This window comes from Neoarius graeffei, chromosome 16 (assembly GCF_027579695.1).
Source record: "Neoarius graeffei isolate fNeoGra1 chromosome 16, fNeoGra1.pri, whole genome shotgun sequence".
Lineage (NCBI taxonomy): Eukaryota > Metazoa > Chordata > Actinopteri > Siluriformes > Ariidae > Neoarius > Neoarius graeffei.
The window spans coordinates 28,253,603-28,270,147 of NC_083584.1; the positions used below are offsets into that span (position 1 = coordinate 28,253,603).

Genomic DNA, 16,545 nt, shown 5'->3' on the forward strand with positions numbered 1-16,545 from the left:
TGGTCAATTTAGAGTCACCAGTTAACCTAACCTGCATGTCTTTGGACTGTGGGGGAAACCGGAGCACCCGGAGGAAACCCACGCGGACACGGGGAGAACATGCAAACTCCACACAGAAAGGCCCTCGCCGGCCCCGGGGCTCGAACCCAGGACCTTCTTGCTGTGAGGCGACAGCGCTAACCACTACACCACCGTGCCGCCCAATAATAATAATAATAATAATAATAACTATGTATTCTGGGTATTTGGGATATAAAATATTTCAGACAAGGATTTCTAAAAAAAATTATTTATTTGATGTATTCATGCATTCTTGAAAAACATGTTGAATAATAAACTTTTTTAAATTTTCATAATATTGTTTCCCTTACTGCATCAAATTCTCACCTTTTGGACAATGATGAGGTGTAAATTAAAAAAAAAAAGCATGTAGAGTTTGAGCCAAACACACATCAACAAATCTCTGCTGAAGCACAACATGCTCATTTATCTTTTTCATGAATATAGTTTGGCAGACTCGCGGTCTTTCATCCTGTACTCAACACACACTCTCACCCACACACACACCCGCGTAAAGTTCTCTCCACTTCTTCCCACTGCGCAAACACACGTTAGATTATGAAATCATCCTGTTGTCGAAAGCTGGCCTAGGTGGTGTGGGCTCTCTCTCTCACGCTCACACACACACACTGACACACACCCTTGTGTGGAGAGCAGAAGCACTGTGCAGTCCTTGACTCTCTGTTCAGGTGCTGATTGATATCGAGCTCCAGATCAAGACGAGGAACATAGCAGTATAAGTGAAGGTGAAAACTTGAGAAGGGATGGCCTTGGCCAACATCACGGAGGATGACTTTACTGAACTGATGCATGAGGAGGCAGAGGATGTCTTCAGTGATGGTAGGATGGTCCAAGGGCAGGGAATTGTGGGTGTGCTGATGGATTAGAGAGATGAGATTAGAAAGCTTTGATCATGTTTTTGTGGGTCAGAGTGTCAGGTCAGAGTATCAGGTCAAAACTTGTGAGACGGAAACAGGTCTGTTTTAGGGTAATGGGCATGAGATTGAGTCTAGTTTAGTTTGGCATCTGAAAGATATAACAGCATTGCATTGTATGCTGTATTTGTTTTCAGCTGTTTTGCAGTGTGTCTCTGGATAGGTTGATTGTCATATTTGGTTGTATTGCAGAATGTAGATTGTGGTGTGTGTGTGTGTGTGTGTGTGTGTGTGTGTTCTCATGTAACTTGCCAAAGAACAGGGCACTAATAGATGAGATATCTTTTGTACCTTATGTTTATATTCTTAATGGTCAATATGAACTTTAAGTAAATACGTTTAGAAAACTATGATTACTCTGTCTTTCATATCAAACTCTACATGCTGTTGACTACTAATAATTATAAATCCAATAATAATAAGGTCTTGTCAATAGAAATGGCAAGAAAAATCCTCTTCTTCCAGTTGCTTAGGATTTTTTAATGCCAATTTGTTATTATGCACATAAGCATGCTGCAATGAAATATGGCCAAGAGGCTTGAAGCATTTCAAAAGGAATTCAGTGTTCTGGATATTAAAATCTACATATACTGGACTTCTGGGAGAGATGAGGAGATTGTGTAGGTTGCAGACACGATTAGTTTGCTGAATAAATTACCAAAACATGCTCAATATGGTTCTCTAAAATCTTCTCACTTTCATTTTAGTAATTTATTTAATATTGCAAGGTTACAAAATGGTAAATTACCATAAATTATAGGAAGAGTTGTGAAATGGATATCTTTGTGTCTTATCACATGTGAACATCTGAACTATAATGCTATTGCCTTTCAATTTGCCTCATCATTTGGTATGCCCTCGGTTCCCTGTAATCTGATACCCTTCTTTTCCTTTCAGTCACTAAAAATGGAAGTGACTGGGAGATGAAAGAGCAGCTATATGTTAAAAACATGAGGATATTTAATGTGCTGTGTTTTCGGTTTTCGTTTTCTTCTAAAGAAATGTAAGAGTCTTTCTGGACATCCATACAGGGTCATGCTAAATTTAGCATAAGGCTACATCCTTACAAAGAATTGTTTTCTCCAAATTCAGCCAGTGGAGACCTTGGCAATTAGCTGATGATTTGTATAAGGTGTGTTAAACGATACTAAACTCTATCATGCTGTTGCTCTCTAGGGATTTAATGTGATGCCCTTGCACTGTTGCCAATTTGAAAGCAAAGCAAGCACAACTTTATTCATCACACACTTGTGAAATTCCTCTCTGCATTTAACCCATCTGAAGCAGTGAACACACACACACACACACATACACACGTGAGCAATGAGCACACACATACCCAGAGCAGTGGGCAGCCATGCTAACAGTGCCCGGGGAGCAGTTGGAAGTTAGGTGCCTCACTCGAGGGCATCTCAGCCCAAGGCCGTCCCATATTAACTTAACCACATGTCTTTGGACTGTGGGGGAAACCGGAGCACCCAGATGAAACCCACGCAGACATGGGAAGAACATGCAAACTCCACACAGAAAGGCCCCCGCTGGCTGCTGGGCTCAAACCCAGAACCTTCTTGCTGTGAGGCGACCGTGCTAACCACTTACACCACCGTGCCACCCCAAAAAATATAGACACACCACAGATGGGACTCGAACCCACAATCCCTAGCTTAGGAGGCCAGTGCCTTATCCATTAGGCAACTGGAGCTTCAAGTTTAAGCCACAAACTGAGTCTCCTTTATCACATAACAGTTGTGTTGTTTACTATTATTTTCTATGTCTATTTCTATAAACAGTTACAAAATTTGTGTTTATTTTTAGCCAATCTTTCTTCCAATCTACACATAGCCAACTCCCTCCCATTACCTAAGTGTCCTCATATCACACCACAACTCCTCTACTGCACCAATCTGTAGCCCCTTTCACATATGAAATCCATTATTGTATGAGTTAAAAACAGCATGGGATAGATTAAAAAAAATTCATTCCCACTCAGTCTTCCATAACAGAAAATTAGTGGATATTGTGTATTCCCATGTGACTGCATATACTGGAATGCAACAGAGCAAGAATCTCGCCAAGACATGCGAGACGGAATATGATGTGGTGTGAGGCAATCAGAGTTTATTATTTTCCTATATCAGCCTATCCCAAAGTGTTTTATTCCTCTTGTACCACAGCAATTTGCCGATGACTAAACAGGCATCTGTAAACAGTTGTTTAGCATCTCTAGCAGCTATGAACAGTTGTCCCTTCACCCAATTTTTTGTCTGTCTTCAAGTTCCTGTGCATGTAATAACATATTAGAGCAAGCAAATTAATATAAACCTTTGTAGCAAGAACTACTATCCAGAACTGTTATGGGAAGAAAATCAATATCTTATGACTAACTAGAATTGAGAATTCAACAGCTATCTTCAGACAACTGGGTAAATTCAGCTGAAGTCAGGGTTGATAGAGGTCTATACAGTTTATGTCTACACCAAGCTTTGTGTCAGTTCATTCTGGGTCACACTGTACTTGATGAATGTTTAAAATGTACGAGTCACTGAATCTATACATACAGAAATTGAATTAAAGAAGAAGAAGAAACCTTTATTTGTCACATGCACACTTCAAGCACAGTAAAATTCATCCTCTGCATTTAACCCATCTGAAACAGTAAATACACACACACACACCCAGAGCAGTGGGCAGCCATACTACAGTGCCTGGGGAGCAGTCAGGGGTCCGGTACCTTGCTCAAGGGCACTTCAGCCCAAGGCCACCCCGTGTTAACTTAACTGCATGTCTTTGAACTGTGGGGGAAACGGGAGCACCTGGAGGAAACCCATGCTGACACAGGGAGAACATACAAACTCCACACAGAAAGGCCCCCGCCAGCAGCTGGGCTCGAACCCAGAACCTTACTGTGAGGCAACAGTGCTAACCCGAAATAAGCATGTAATGTATAAGGTACACACTAAACAAGGTTCTAGCATACTAAAGGAAAGGCTCTTTGCTTTGTCTGAGGGAAACCCTTAATGGTTATGTGTAGAACTCTACAATACAGAGTTTCACTTTCACAAAAGAATCCAAGTATAAAATGTTATAAAGCTAACCTTTAATCATACAAGGAACCCACAGGGAGTGTAAATCTACTGCATCTTTTAATATCATATACCAGCAACATGATATAGTGTAGAGCAGCGATAGTCCAATGACTTTACCACACAAATTGAACAACACATCTGCCAGTCTTTTCAGCTGCAGGTTTAGAACCCTAAAACAGCAACAGAGGGTTTTTCCTTTCGGAAATGGCCCCAAGTATAGTCCATTTAGGCCAAGTTTACATTAGACCGTATCTGTCTCGTTTTCTTCGCGGATGCACTGTCCGTTTACATTAAAACGCCTGGAAACGCCTGGAAACGGGAATCCGCCAGGGTCCACGTATTCAATCCAGATCGTGTCAGCTCCGGTGCTGTGTAAACATTGAGAATACGCGGATACGCTGTGCTGAGCTCTAGCTGGCGTCGTCATTGGACAACGTCACTGTGACATCCACCTTCCCGATTCGCTGGCGTTGGTCATGTGACGCGACTGCTGAAAAACGGCGCGGACTTCCGCCTTGTATCACCTTTCATTAAAGAGTATAAAAGTATGAAAATACTGCAAATACTGATTCAAATACTACCCATTGTGTAGTTATGATTGTCTTTATGTTTGCCATCCTTCCATTTACAAGTGGTAAGTGATATGCACTGGGATCACACACACAGCGGCTCAGTCCCGAATCACTGCTCGTGCGCTTCACTCGCGCACTCTATGAGCTGCGCAGGGCCGGAGTGCGCACCCTCCAGAGGGCACTCGCTGTTCAGGGCGGAGTGATTTGGAGCGCAGGATGCCTGCGGAGCCGAGCGTATCCGTGTATTGGTGTTGCTATGTGCACGCGAATCATGTATTGGTGTTGCTGTTTGCACGCTAATCGTTTTAAAAACGTTAATCTGATGATCCGCTGATACGGTCTAATGTAAACCCCACCTTAGAAAGAGGGAACCATTAAGAGGAAAGAAGCCTTTATTGATCACACATACACTCAAGCACAGAGAAATGTCTCCTCTGCATTTGGCCCATCTGAAACGGTGAACACACATGCACACACAAATGAGCAATGAGCGCGCACGCACACACACACACACACAGAGCAGTGGGCAGCTATGCTACAGTGCCTGGGAGCAGTTGGGGGTTAGGTGCCTTGCTCAAGGGCACTTCAGCCCAACCTTCAGTCCATGGCTGTCTCATGTTAACCTAACCGCATGTCTTTGGACTGTGGGGGAAACCCACACAGACATGGGGAGAACATGCAAACTCCACACAGAAAGGCCCCTGTTAGTCACTGGGCTCGAACCCAGAACCCTCTTGCTATGAGGCAACAGTGCTAACCACTGCACCACCGTGCTTCTCCCACTCCAAAAATAAAAAATATAAAATAAATTAAAAAAATAAACCCTCAGGGAACTCTTACTTTAAAGCATATGTAAAGACATCCTTAAAACAAACAAACGAAAGCCCACAGATGTACAGTTTAGAGTGAGGCCTGAGGTCTCCTACGTATCCCAGTCTACTGAAACGCCCTCCTCTGTTCAAACCTGAGGAACTGGTACTGGTCCTGATACTCCTTCACCTTTCCTCAAAAAAAAAAAACTGCCTGCCAGCCACTCCTACTAAAGTCTCTGTCTCTCTCAGCTTTCAAAACTTTTCTCATTAACACAAAACAGTAAAAGGTAAAAAGAAGCGTTATTGTGGCAAAAGTATGCCCAAGGAGTCCATTGATTCCTTTCTCTGGGCACTTCATGAGTTATTCAGAGAGCCTTTTGCAGGAGCTTATGTGTGGTTTCTCAAGCAGAGAGGAAAGCCTATTAGACATGGTCAGAAGGCCGGAAGGACAGAGGGGAAGTTGGGCCTTAGTCACCCTGTTGAGCAAATCAAGTAAGTACAAAGGAGACAGAAGGGGAAAGTAGGTTATAAGTCCTTAAACTAAATCATACTGTACCCCAAGGCCAAGAAACCAAGGGATGCATCAGCCTGAAGCTATTAGGTTATAAATCAAAACATGGCACAAGCTACATGACTACAAGCATGTGTGCAATTACCTCACAATTATCAACCACTTGCACTGCTGTAAGTCAAGTATTTGTGAATCGTGCTACATAAATACAGGCCAAAAACATGGTGGAAAAGGTCATTTATCATCTCAATACTGAGGCTTGAGGTGCAAATATTTCAAATAGCAGCACCTGGCTTTATCTCTGTGAACCACTTTAGGCAATCTAAGCAGCTCTGTCCAGTATTATGACATAGTCTCTCTTGGTAAAAAAAAAAAAAAAAAAACCTCAGGGAACTCTTACTTTAAAGCGTATGTAAAGACATCCTTAAAACAAACAAACAAAAGCCCACAGACGTACAGTTTAGCGTCAGGCCTGAGGTCTCCTATGTATCCCAGTCTACTGAAACTCCCTCCTCTGTTCAAACCTGAGGAACTGGTACTGGTCCTGATACTCCTTCACCTTTCCTCAAAAAACTGCTTGTACAGTATCCTTGCTGTTTGTCAATTTTCAGTTTCTAGTATATTGCTGAGGTGTAAAGCTCAGCCAAAGAGAACAAAACCCCTGTTTGGAGCTGCCAGCTTCTTCAGGTGGCATTGTGGTACTGAATATGGTGAATGAGTAAATTTCACACTCAATCTCCATTCAGCTGTGACTTTGCTCACAGTGATATGATGACCCATAAGTGCAAAACAAATTAACAAACCAAAAACATGACAGCAAATCTGAAAATACAACAAAAACACCACAGCAAATTCAGAAACACTTCAGCAAATTCAGCAACAGAAGAACATGAGTTCAGAGGTCCTGCCATGTCACAGACTGACACATACTGCAATATGCATGTGATGTTCAACAAGGACCTACCGTTTCCATTTTAAGTTAATGCTCATATGTTGAATTAGTTGTTGTTTTGGTTTTGTTGTTGGGTTTTCTTATTTGCTGTTGTGTTTTTGGGTTGTTCATGTGTTATTATATTGTACAGTGACTGGACCGCTGTGTTCAACCATGTGAAAAGCAGTATCAGGTTTCACAAACCCATTTATTCCACTGCTCCTTATCTACACTCAGATCTCATACCGGGGTTAGGGAAGTGTGTCCTCTCAATCGCCTCTGCAGAGCCTGTTGAGGTGGTGTCTGGTTTCACCTTATCAAGTTATTTTGCATCTTACACCTGGGGGATGGAATGGAGGAGGTTTGAGACTTGCTACACCAGTATTTGAGATTGTATGCCAGATTGATGGATGTAGATTGATCAGGACTAGTTCTGAACTAAGGTGGTGTTTACATTAGACCATATCAGCGGATCATCAGCTCATCTCATCTCATTATCTCTAGCCGCTTTATCCTTCTACAGGGTCGCAGGCAAGCTGGAGCCTATCCCAGCTGACTACGGGCGAAAGGCGGGGTACACCCTGGACAAGTCGCCAGGTCATCACAGGGCTGACACATAGACACAGACAACCATTCACACTCACATTCACACCTACGGTCAATTTAGAGTCACCAGTTAACCTAACCTGCATGTCTTTGGACTGTGGGGGAAACCGGAGCACCCGGAGGAAACCCACGCGGACACGGGGAGAACATGCAAACTCCGCACAGAAAGGCCCTCGCCAGCCACGGGGCTCAAACCCGGACCTTCTTGCTGTGAGGTGACAGCGCTAACCACTACACCACCGTGCCGCCCCCAGCGGATCATCAGATTAACGTTTTTAAAACGATTCGCGTGCACACAGCAACGCCAATACACGATTCGCGTGCACACAGCAACGCCAATACACGGATATGCTAATCACATGACTAATTAGATGGCACGTCACATGATCCCAGTGCATATCGGGCATGCGCAAGTCACTCACCACTTGCAAGTGGAAGGATGGCAAGCGAACACCTTCTCCAGCAGATAAACACACCTGGCTGTGATGTTTATGTTCTTACTGAGTTTAAGCGCCTGAAGGAGGTAAATAAGTTGAAATGTGTAAATAAACCTCAGTGCGGCTCAGCGCTTCCTCCTGCGCTCCAAATCACTACGCCCTGAACAGCGAGTGCCCTCTGGAGGGTGCGCACTCCGGCCCTGCGCAGCTCACAGAGCGCGCGAGTGAAGCGCACGAGCAGTGATTCAGGACTGAGCCGCTGTGTGTGTGATCCCAACGCCAGTGAATCAGGAAGGTGGATGTCACAGTGACGTTGTCCAATGACGACGTCAGCTAGAGCTCAGCACTGCGTTTCCTCGTTCCTCAATGTTTACACAGCACTGGATCAGATACGAACTGGGTTGAATACGTGGGCCCTGGCGGATTCAAGTTGTTCCGCCTGTGGAGTCGTTTCCCGGCGTTTTAATGTGCACGGACAGTGCATCCGCAACGAAAACGAGACGGATATGGTCTAATGTAAACACCACCCACCTAAGACACGCTCAGCAAGTAGGACAACTACACCAGCTGCTCAGTCATCACATTGTTGAATGCAAGCACAACAGCCACAGATGATTTAACCTTAGTTTTATTAGTCGATATGGGCAGTGACAGCCTTGTAGTTAACAAAGTTGGCACTTGGTAAACTCAATGACGAGGTGAAAATGTGAATTTAATTGCATTTAATCTAAACTCTAAAGAAACCTTAAATTTAGTTGTGTATTTAAGTATCTTTACTGAACTTTTTAAATTTATTAAATATACAAGTAACTTTAAGACCCTTTATTGGTATTCTTAAAAGTAGTAGTGACTTTAAAGTTAGACTGCCTTTCAGATTTTTCAAGTGTAGGTCATAAAAATAATTTTCCCCGACACCCAGTTATTTTTGTTTAGTGGACCAAAAGCTACTGAATTCAAATCACAGACTTCTAATTTTATTCGTTTTTTAAAATAGAACAATTAATGAATTTAGGGATATGCGGCCCTAAATTCTCCACTATTTTTTCTTGCTTCCTCATGACGGAATACAAGATACTACGTCATGCATCATGTGGTGGGCTTTCCCCGTTTGCACAAGGCATTGTGGGATACAAATTTGAAACAGGAAAGAACAATGGAGGATGCGAATGAAACGTGAAAGACCGACTACAATAACAGAAAGCAAGAAGAAAAGATGTTATATTGCAAAGGAAAGGAAACACAGGACCAAACTAATAAATACTGGCAGTCAGCGAGCACCTCGGTATGATCAGCTGTTCGTTTAGCGACAGAATGATGTAACTGTCAGTGCACGGTCAATGTAAACCTGTAGATGGCAGTAATGCAACACTGGATGCCAGCTGCTGTAAAACCCAAAAGAAGAAGAAAAAGAAGACGATTAAAGTATACCTGCGCATGCGCACACAAACTTCCTCTGTCTGCTTGACTGCACAAAGCGAGCGATTTCATGCACATTATTTGCTCGGGAATCCCCTCAAATTAAATAACTTCCCAGCCATAGAATGGCCTGGTTTTTTTTGTTTTGTTTTTTTAAGATATTACAGAAATAAACATATATCACAATGACCAAATTTCAGAGGGAACTAAATTTCACCGATTTTATGAAATCAAAAAGCCGTCTAGTTTTAAGTACATTGAAATGTTAAATTTAGTAACTTTGAGTGCCATTTTAAACATTCTTTTTTAACTGCATTTTGTTATCTTTAAGAAGTCATGGAAAGTCACTTAGGGTGGCACAGTGGTGTCGTGGTTAGCACTGTCGCCTCACAGCAAGAAGGTCCGGGTTCGAGCCTAGCGGCTGACGAGGGCCTTTCTGTGTGGAGTTTGCATGCTCTCCCTGTGTGGGTTTCCTCCAGGTGCTCCCGTTTCCCCCACAGTCCAAAGACATGCAGGTTAGGTTAATTGGTCAATCTAAATTGACCGTAGGTGTGAATGGCTGTTTGTGTCTATGTGTCAGCCCTGTGATGACCTGGCGACTTGTCCAGGGTGTACCCTGCCTCTTGCCCATAGTCATCTGGGATAGGCTCCAGCTTGCCTGTGACCCTGTAGAACAGGATAAATGGCTACAGATAATGAATGGATGGAAAGTCACTTGAAGTTATGCTATGAGAATTCTTAAAATTATAAGTAAATACACTGAAATTTAGCATTTTGTAAACTTATAGGATACCTTAAGAATATCTTAAAGCTGTTAATTCATGGAGTGAACATGAGAGTCATCAAATTAGGGTGGATAATCCACTACACTAATGATTTCTAAGTGGCACCATCATGGGTGAGGCTTGGCCCTCTAGAATAGACTTAGCCTAGGTTGATTATGATTTCTACTTTAAAGTGCAGGCTAGCATAAAATTAGCATTTAGCATAGTATTATAAGTCTCAGGAAGTGTTCTTGTCTCACCGCTCCATGTTCCAGGGTTTGATTCTGAGCTCCAGTTACTGTCTGTCTTTAATTTCCCATTCTCATTTCTCTCCAGTGGCTGTGGGGGTGTCCTCTGATTATTCTGGTTTCCTCCCACCTCCCAAAACATATTGGTAGGTGCATTGGCTACTCTAACCTTCCCTTAGTTGTCAATGAATGTGTGTCCTATCCAGCCTTGCACACAGTGTTCCCAGGATAGTGTCTGGATCCACAATGGCTCTGACCCAGGGAAAGTGGTTACTGAAGATGAATGAACAAATAAATGCATTTCTCAGCCACTGCATTTTTGGCAGAATTCACAATTCAGTGGTACATTTACATCCTTCAGTTTTCTGTTGAAACAGGCATTACATGCATTGGGAGTCCCCAGTATGAGCAATCATAAGGCTAATAGTTATAGTTATGTAGCTTAATTGTAGCCCAGACTTGTGGTTGAAGCAAGTGTGTGTGTGTGTGTGTGTGTGTGTGTGTGTGTGTGTGTGTGTGTGTGTATACATGGTTTGTCAGCTGGGGATCAGTACGCCAGGGCCTCTGCCTTTGGCGGCCACCCGATCCACAGTGCACCAGACCCTTACGGCACCTCCTGCTGGTGGTGGGTCCACAGGAGAGTGGTTCCGTGTTGCTCATTCGGCCTGGGCCTGGCCGGGCCCCACGGATATAGGCCCGACTACCAGGCCTGGCTCCAGGGTGGGCTCCCGGTATTCCTGGTCCAGGCAAGGGTACTTGGATGCCTGTTTTTTTTCTTTCATAAGGGTCCTTTTTGAACCACTCTTCATCTGACCTCTCATCTAGGACCTGTTTGCCTTGGGAGACCTTACCAGGGGCAATTGCCCTGACATCATAGCTCCTAGAATCCCTGAGGCACTCAAACCCCTCCACCACATTAAGGTGGCGATTCAAGGAGGGGAATACTGAGGCCTGGGAACACCTCGGTATTCCCCCGGAAGAGCTGGTGGAGGTGGCCAGGGAGAGGGAAGTCTGGGCTGCTCTGCTTAGGCTGCTACCCCCGTGACCTGGATCCGGATAAGCGGTAGAAGATTGATGGATGGACGTATATATATATATATATATATATATATATATATATATATATATATATATATATATATATATATATATACACAGTGAATATAAAAAGTGTACACACCCTGTTAAAATGATAGGTTTTTCTGATTTTAAAAAAAATGAGACCACAATAAATAATTTCAAAACTTTTCCCACCTTTAATGTGACCTGTACAATTCAATTGAAAAACAAACAAATCTGTTAGGGAGAAAAACATAAAAAATAAAAAACATACAATAAGCTGGTTGCATAAGTGTGCACACCCTTAAACTAATACTTTGTTGAAGCACCTTTTGATTTAATTACAGCATTCAGTCTTTTTGGGTTCACGCCTGCCATCAATTAAAATGACTCTGATTAACCCCAAATAAAGTTCAGACATTTACTCAGTTGCATCCTCCACCAAAAGCCAGGGTTCACAGAGAGCTTACAAAGCATCAAAGGAATCTCATTGTTGAAAGGTATCAATCAGGAGAAGGCTACAAAAAAAATTCCATGGCATTAGATATACCATGGAGCACAGTGAAGACAGTCATCAAGAAGTGGAGAAAATATGGGACAACAGTGACATTACAGAGAACTGGACGTCCCTCCAAACTTGATGAAAAGACGAGACGAAAACTGGTCGGGAGGCTGCCAAGAGGCCTACAGTAACACTGAAGGAGCTGCAGGAATTTCTGGCAAGTACTGGTTTTGTACTACATGTGACAACAATCTCCCGTATTCTCCATATGTCTGAACTATGAGGCAGGGTCAAAGAAAAACATCCAGGCCCTGCTAAATTTTGCAAAAAAAAATACATCAACTCTCCCAAAAGTATGTGGGAAAATGTGTTATGGTCTGATGAAACTAAGGTTGAACTTTTTGGCCACAATTCCAAAAGGTATGTTTGGAACAAAAACAACACTGTGCATCACCAAAAGAACATCATACCCACGGTGAAGCATGGTGGTGGCAGCATCATGTTTTGGGGTTGTTTTTCTTCAGCTGGAACAGGGGCTTTAGTCAAGGTGGAGGGAATTATGAACAGTTCTAAATACCAGTCAATTTTGGCCCAAAACCTTCAGGTGTCTGCTAGAAAGCTGAAGATGAAGAGAAATTTCATCTTTCATCATGAAAATGACCCCCAAAAAGTTTTGGAATGGCCCAGCCAGAGCCCAGATCTAAATCCAATTGAAAATCCATGGGGTGACCTGAAGAGGGCTGTGCACAAGAGATGCCCTCGCAATCTGACAGATTTGGAGTGCTTTTGCAAGGAAGAGTGGGCAAATATTGCCAAGTCTAGATGTGGCAGGCTGATAGACTCCGATCCAAAAAGACAATGCTGTAATTAAATCAAAAGGTGCTTCAACAAAGTATTAGTTTAAGGGTGTGCACACTTATGCAACCAGCTTATTGTACTTTTTTTTTATCTTTTTATGTTTCTCCCCCTAACAGATTTGCTTGTTTTTCAATTGAATTGTACAGGTTATAGGTCACATTAAAGGTGGGAAAAGTTTTGAAATTATTTATTGTGGTCTCTTTTTTTTTTTACATCAGAAAAACCTGTCATTTTAATGGGGTGTGTACAGTTTTTATATCCACTATATGTACTGTATGTATGTATGTATGTATGTATGTATGTATGTATGTATGTATGTATGTATGTATGTGGCTGTATTTATTCAAAAATTTACTTCCACCTTCAAAATGCTTCATCTTCCACTTTTCAAACTGGAAAATCTTGCTCTAGGCACTGGAATGATTTAGGGGGGAGTGGGCATAAATAAGGCCAGACTGGCAGACATTGGCCAGTAATTTTCGCATTTTTCCATCTGTATTTCAAAAGCATTGGACTGGATGGCCAATAAAAAATAATCAGGGCTCGACATTAGTGGTAGTCCGACTGGACGAGGCAACTAAATGTTTGGCCCCGACAAGTCAAATCTGCATCTGCTTGTCTCACGGGACCAGGTGAATTATTGCCAACCCTCCCGGAAATTCCAGGAGTCTCCCGCATATTGATAGCGGCTCCCTGAGAGAGAGCACAAGCACATGCTGATTGCTCTGTTTTTCTAAGTCGATGAATCAGTATTCTGTGTCGGTGGGTTTTACGTCTTTTCTCCCGAACGGAGAGTCCATCAGTTCAGTGTATCCAGGAGCATCGTGACAGAGTGCCAAAAAAACAAAAACAAAACAACATTTCACCTCAGACTACACAAAGGTGTACCCCTGCCTAATAGGGGTAAAATAATGACAGGGTTGCGCACTGTACTGTTTGTAACAGTGACGTTAGCATTGCCCATGACGGGTTAAATGATTGTAAAAGAAATGATGAGACAAGTTTAACAGTGTCGTGTTCATGTGCAGATTATTTATACTCGCTGGCTCACTGATAAGGCCAAACTCCTTGAAAACTTGATTAAAGTTGCAATAGAATATAAAATATGAGTTAAATAATACCAATAAGCAATTTATATAAATAGTATAAGTTGTCTACATATTTTATTGTCACATTTTCTATATATAGGCCAATCTAATTTGGTTTACAGACGAGAGAAAATTACTCAACAGAGTATATCGCCCCTTAATATATACTCAACATATAACTGCCCCAGACAATATACAGTAGTAATGATATGAGTACAAGTAAGTTGTAACCAACTGGAATGTCCTTGCCCCCCATACTTTTTTCTAGACATGGAACTGACCTGTGTGTACTATTGTTTTCTTGGGTATAAGGGTTTAATTTCTTGGCATGTTTTTCTTGAATCTTCTGACGTTATTTTCAATTTGTTATGTAATTAGTAACTAACGTCTAGTGTAATTTGGCCTTTGAAGATCACAAAAATATGCCTGGAAATAGCTGAGACGCCATCTCCAGCCATCTAAAGCTCTTCAGCTTCTGAATGTGACCCCCGGCCACATTCTCCCAGGCCTTTGGCCCATTATTCGGACAGGCTGAAATTTGGACAGACAGACAACATTTTAGACTTGTCTGTCTGGTGACAGTCTGCTTAAAGTTCCTTATTTCCCACACTGTTTACAATGTGAATTAATAGTTACATTTTATTTTAATTTATTTTTGTCAGTGTTCCCATGTGTCTCACTGAAGGGCCCCAAAGTCATCTATCCATTATCTGTAGCTGCTTATCCTGTACAGGGTCGCAGGCAAGCTGGAGCCTATCCCAGCTGATTATGGGCAAGAGGCAGGGTACACCCTGGACAAGTCGCCAAGTCATCACTTGGCCAACACATAGAGACAAACAACCATTCACACTCACATTCACACCTACGGTCAATTTAGAGCCACCAATTAACCTAACCTGCATGTCTTTGGACTGTGGGGGAAACCGGAGCACCCGGAGGAAACCCACGCGGACAACATGCAAACTCCACACAGAAAGGCTCTGTTGGTCGCTGAGCTCGAACCCAGGACCTTCTTGTTGTGAGGTGACAGTGCTAACCACTACACCACCGTGCCACCCACTCCCCCTTAAATCATTCCAGTGCCTTATTTCACAGTGGCCTGAATACCAGTTTAGAAGAAGAAGAAACCTTTATTTGTCACATGCACACTTCAAGCACAGTGAGATTTATCCTCTGCATCTGAAACAGTGAACACACGCCCGTGTGCACACACACACCCAGAGCAGTGGGCAGCCATACTACACAGCGCCCAGGGAGCAGTTAGGGGTTAGGCACCTTGCTCAAGGGCACTTCAGCCCATGGCCACCCCATGTTAACCTAACTGCATGTCTTTGAACTGTGGGGGAAACCGGAGCACCCGGAGGAAACCCAAACAGGCACGGGGAGAACATGCAAACTCCACACAGAAAGGCCCCCACCGACAGCTGGGCTTGAACCCAGAACCTTCTTTCTGTGAGCCAACAGTGCTAACCACTACACCACCCCCCAAGCCGCCCCTCCCCCCTAAATCATTCCAGTGCCACTACACTCCCCCCTAAATCTAGAAACTGAACACTTGACGTGCTTGAAGCTGTTTATAATTGTTCTTTCCATTTTTTCAGTAAACACCTGGAATAAAAGGCTTGTGTCTCAGAATTTAATTCCATTGTTTTAGTCAGGCATGTACACATGATTATATGTTTTTGGGCCTTTTGCAGAATTCCTGCATGGGTCATCTGTGATATTCCCTGAGGCCTGGGATGGGTTTATGTCAGAAGGAGATGACATAAACTCATATGGTCTGGTCACGTCAGCTTGGGACATACTGCCTTAGGCACATAGAACAAGTTGAGCATTGCTTAGATTGGACAGAAACAGAGAGGAAGAGAAAGAGAGAAGGAGGCATGACTTTTTGTTGCATAATATGTATGGTTGGTGAAACCGAACCTCTCTGCTAGAGATTTCACTGTCATAAAGTAGATGATGCAGGATTTTGTTATCACCAGAGGGGGCCATCCTTTTTGGATATATATACCACGTAGACTGCATGGCACTTTTGTCTCACTGCCTGACCACATAAATATCCACTGACCTACTTTAATCCAAATGAGCCAAGCTTTCCACCAACGCAAGGCTACATTTATTTTTTTTTCTTTACAGTGGGTGAAAAGAAATCATGTTGAGAGTAAAACACAGCCATGCTGATGACCGCTAAGCAGCTCTTCTCTACTTCCTCATAGGTTGTGAGGCCTTTCAATAATAACAGAGTGCAAGCAGGTGATGAGTATCAGTAGTGATGAAAGGCAATGTAGTTGTCGAATACTGCCCTAGGAACTGCCTCTTTTGTTCTGACTTTCACCATTATTGTCAACCAGCCACATTTGCTGATCCACTGATCCTAGACCAACAGAGAGCCCATAACACAAACATAAACTCACTCACACACACACACACACACATCTGAACACCTGGCGAGGAGTGTACAAGCAGCTGTGCTGGGTGGGCGGCCTGGACCGCTACCTACAGCTGAGTCTGTTATTAAGAGCAAAGGCAGGAGATGTGTGTTTAAGGCATGACAGTCTTTAATCTAACTAAGCCTGACTAACTGTGTAAGCGTGCTGCCAATGAAAATATACACAGTCGTGAGGGGAGGCACAGTTTTCTAGCTTTGAAGAACTTTT

The 16,545-nt window shown here is 43.0% G+C and overlaps 1 protein-coding gene across 2 annotated transcripts in view; it reads left to right on the top strand.

Annotated features, from left to right (window-relative positions):
- The first annotated feature begins 702 nt into the window (after positions 1–702).
- ripor2 (RHO family interacting cell polarization regulator 2) overlaps positions 703–16,545 on the top strand; it is a 96,291-nt gene continuing 80,448 nt past the window's right edge. For both annotated transcript variants that reach the window (XM_060942739.1, XM_060942741.1), the window contains exon 1: positions 703–900. In XM_060942739.1, the coding sequence (XP_060798722.1) occupies positions 825–900 (76 nt within the window). In that variant the 5' untranslated portion in view covers positions 703–824. The remainder of the gene's footprint in view (positions 901–16,545) is intronic.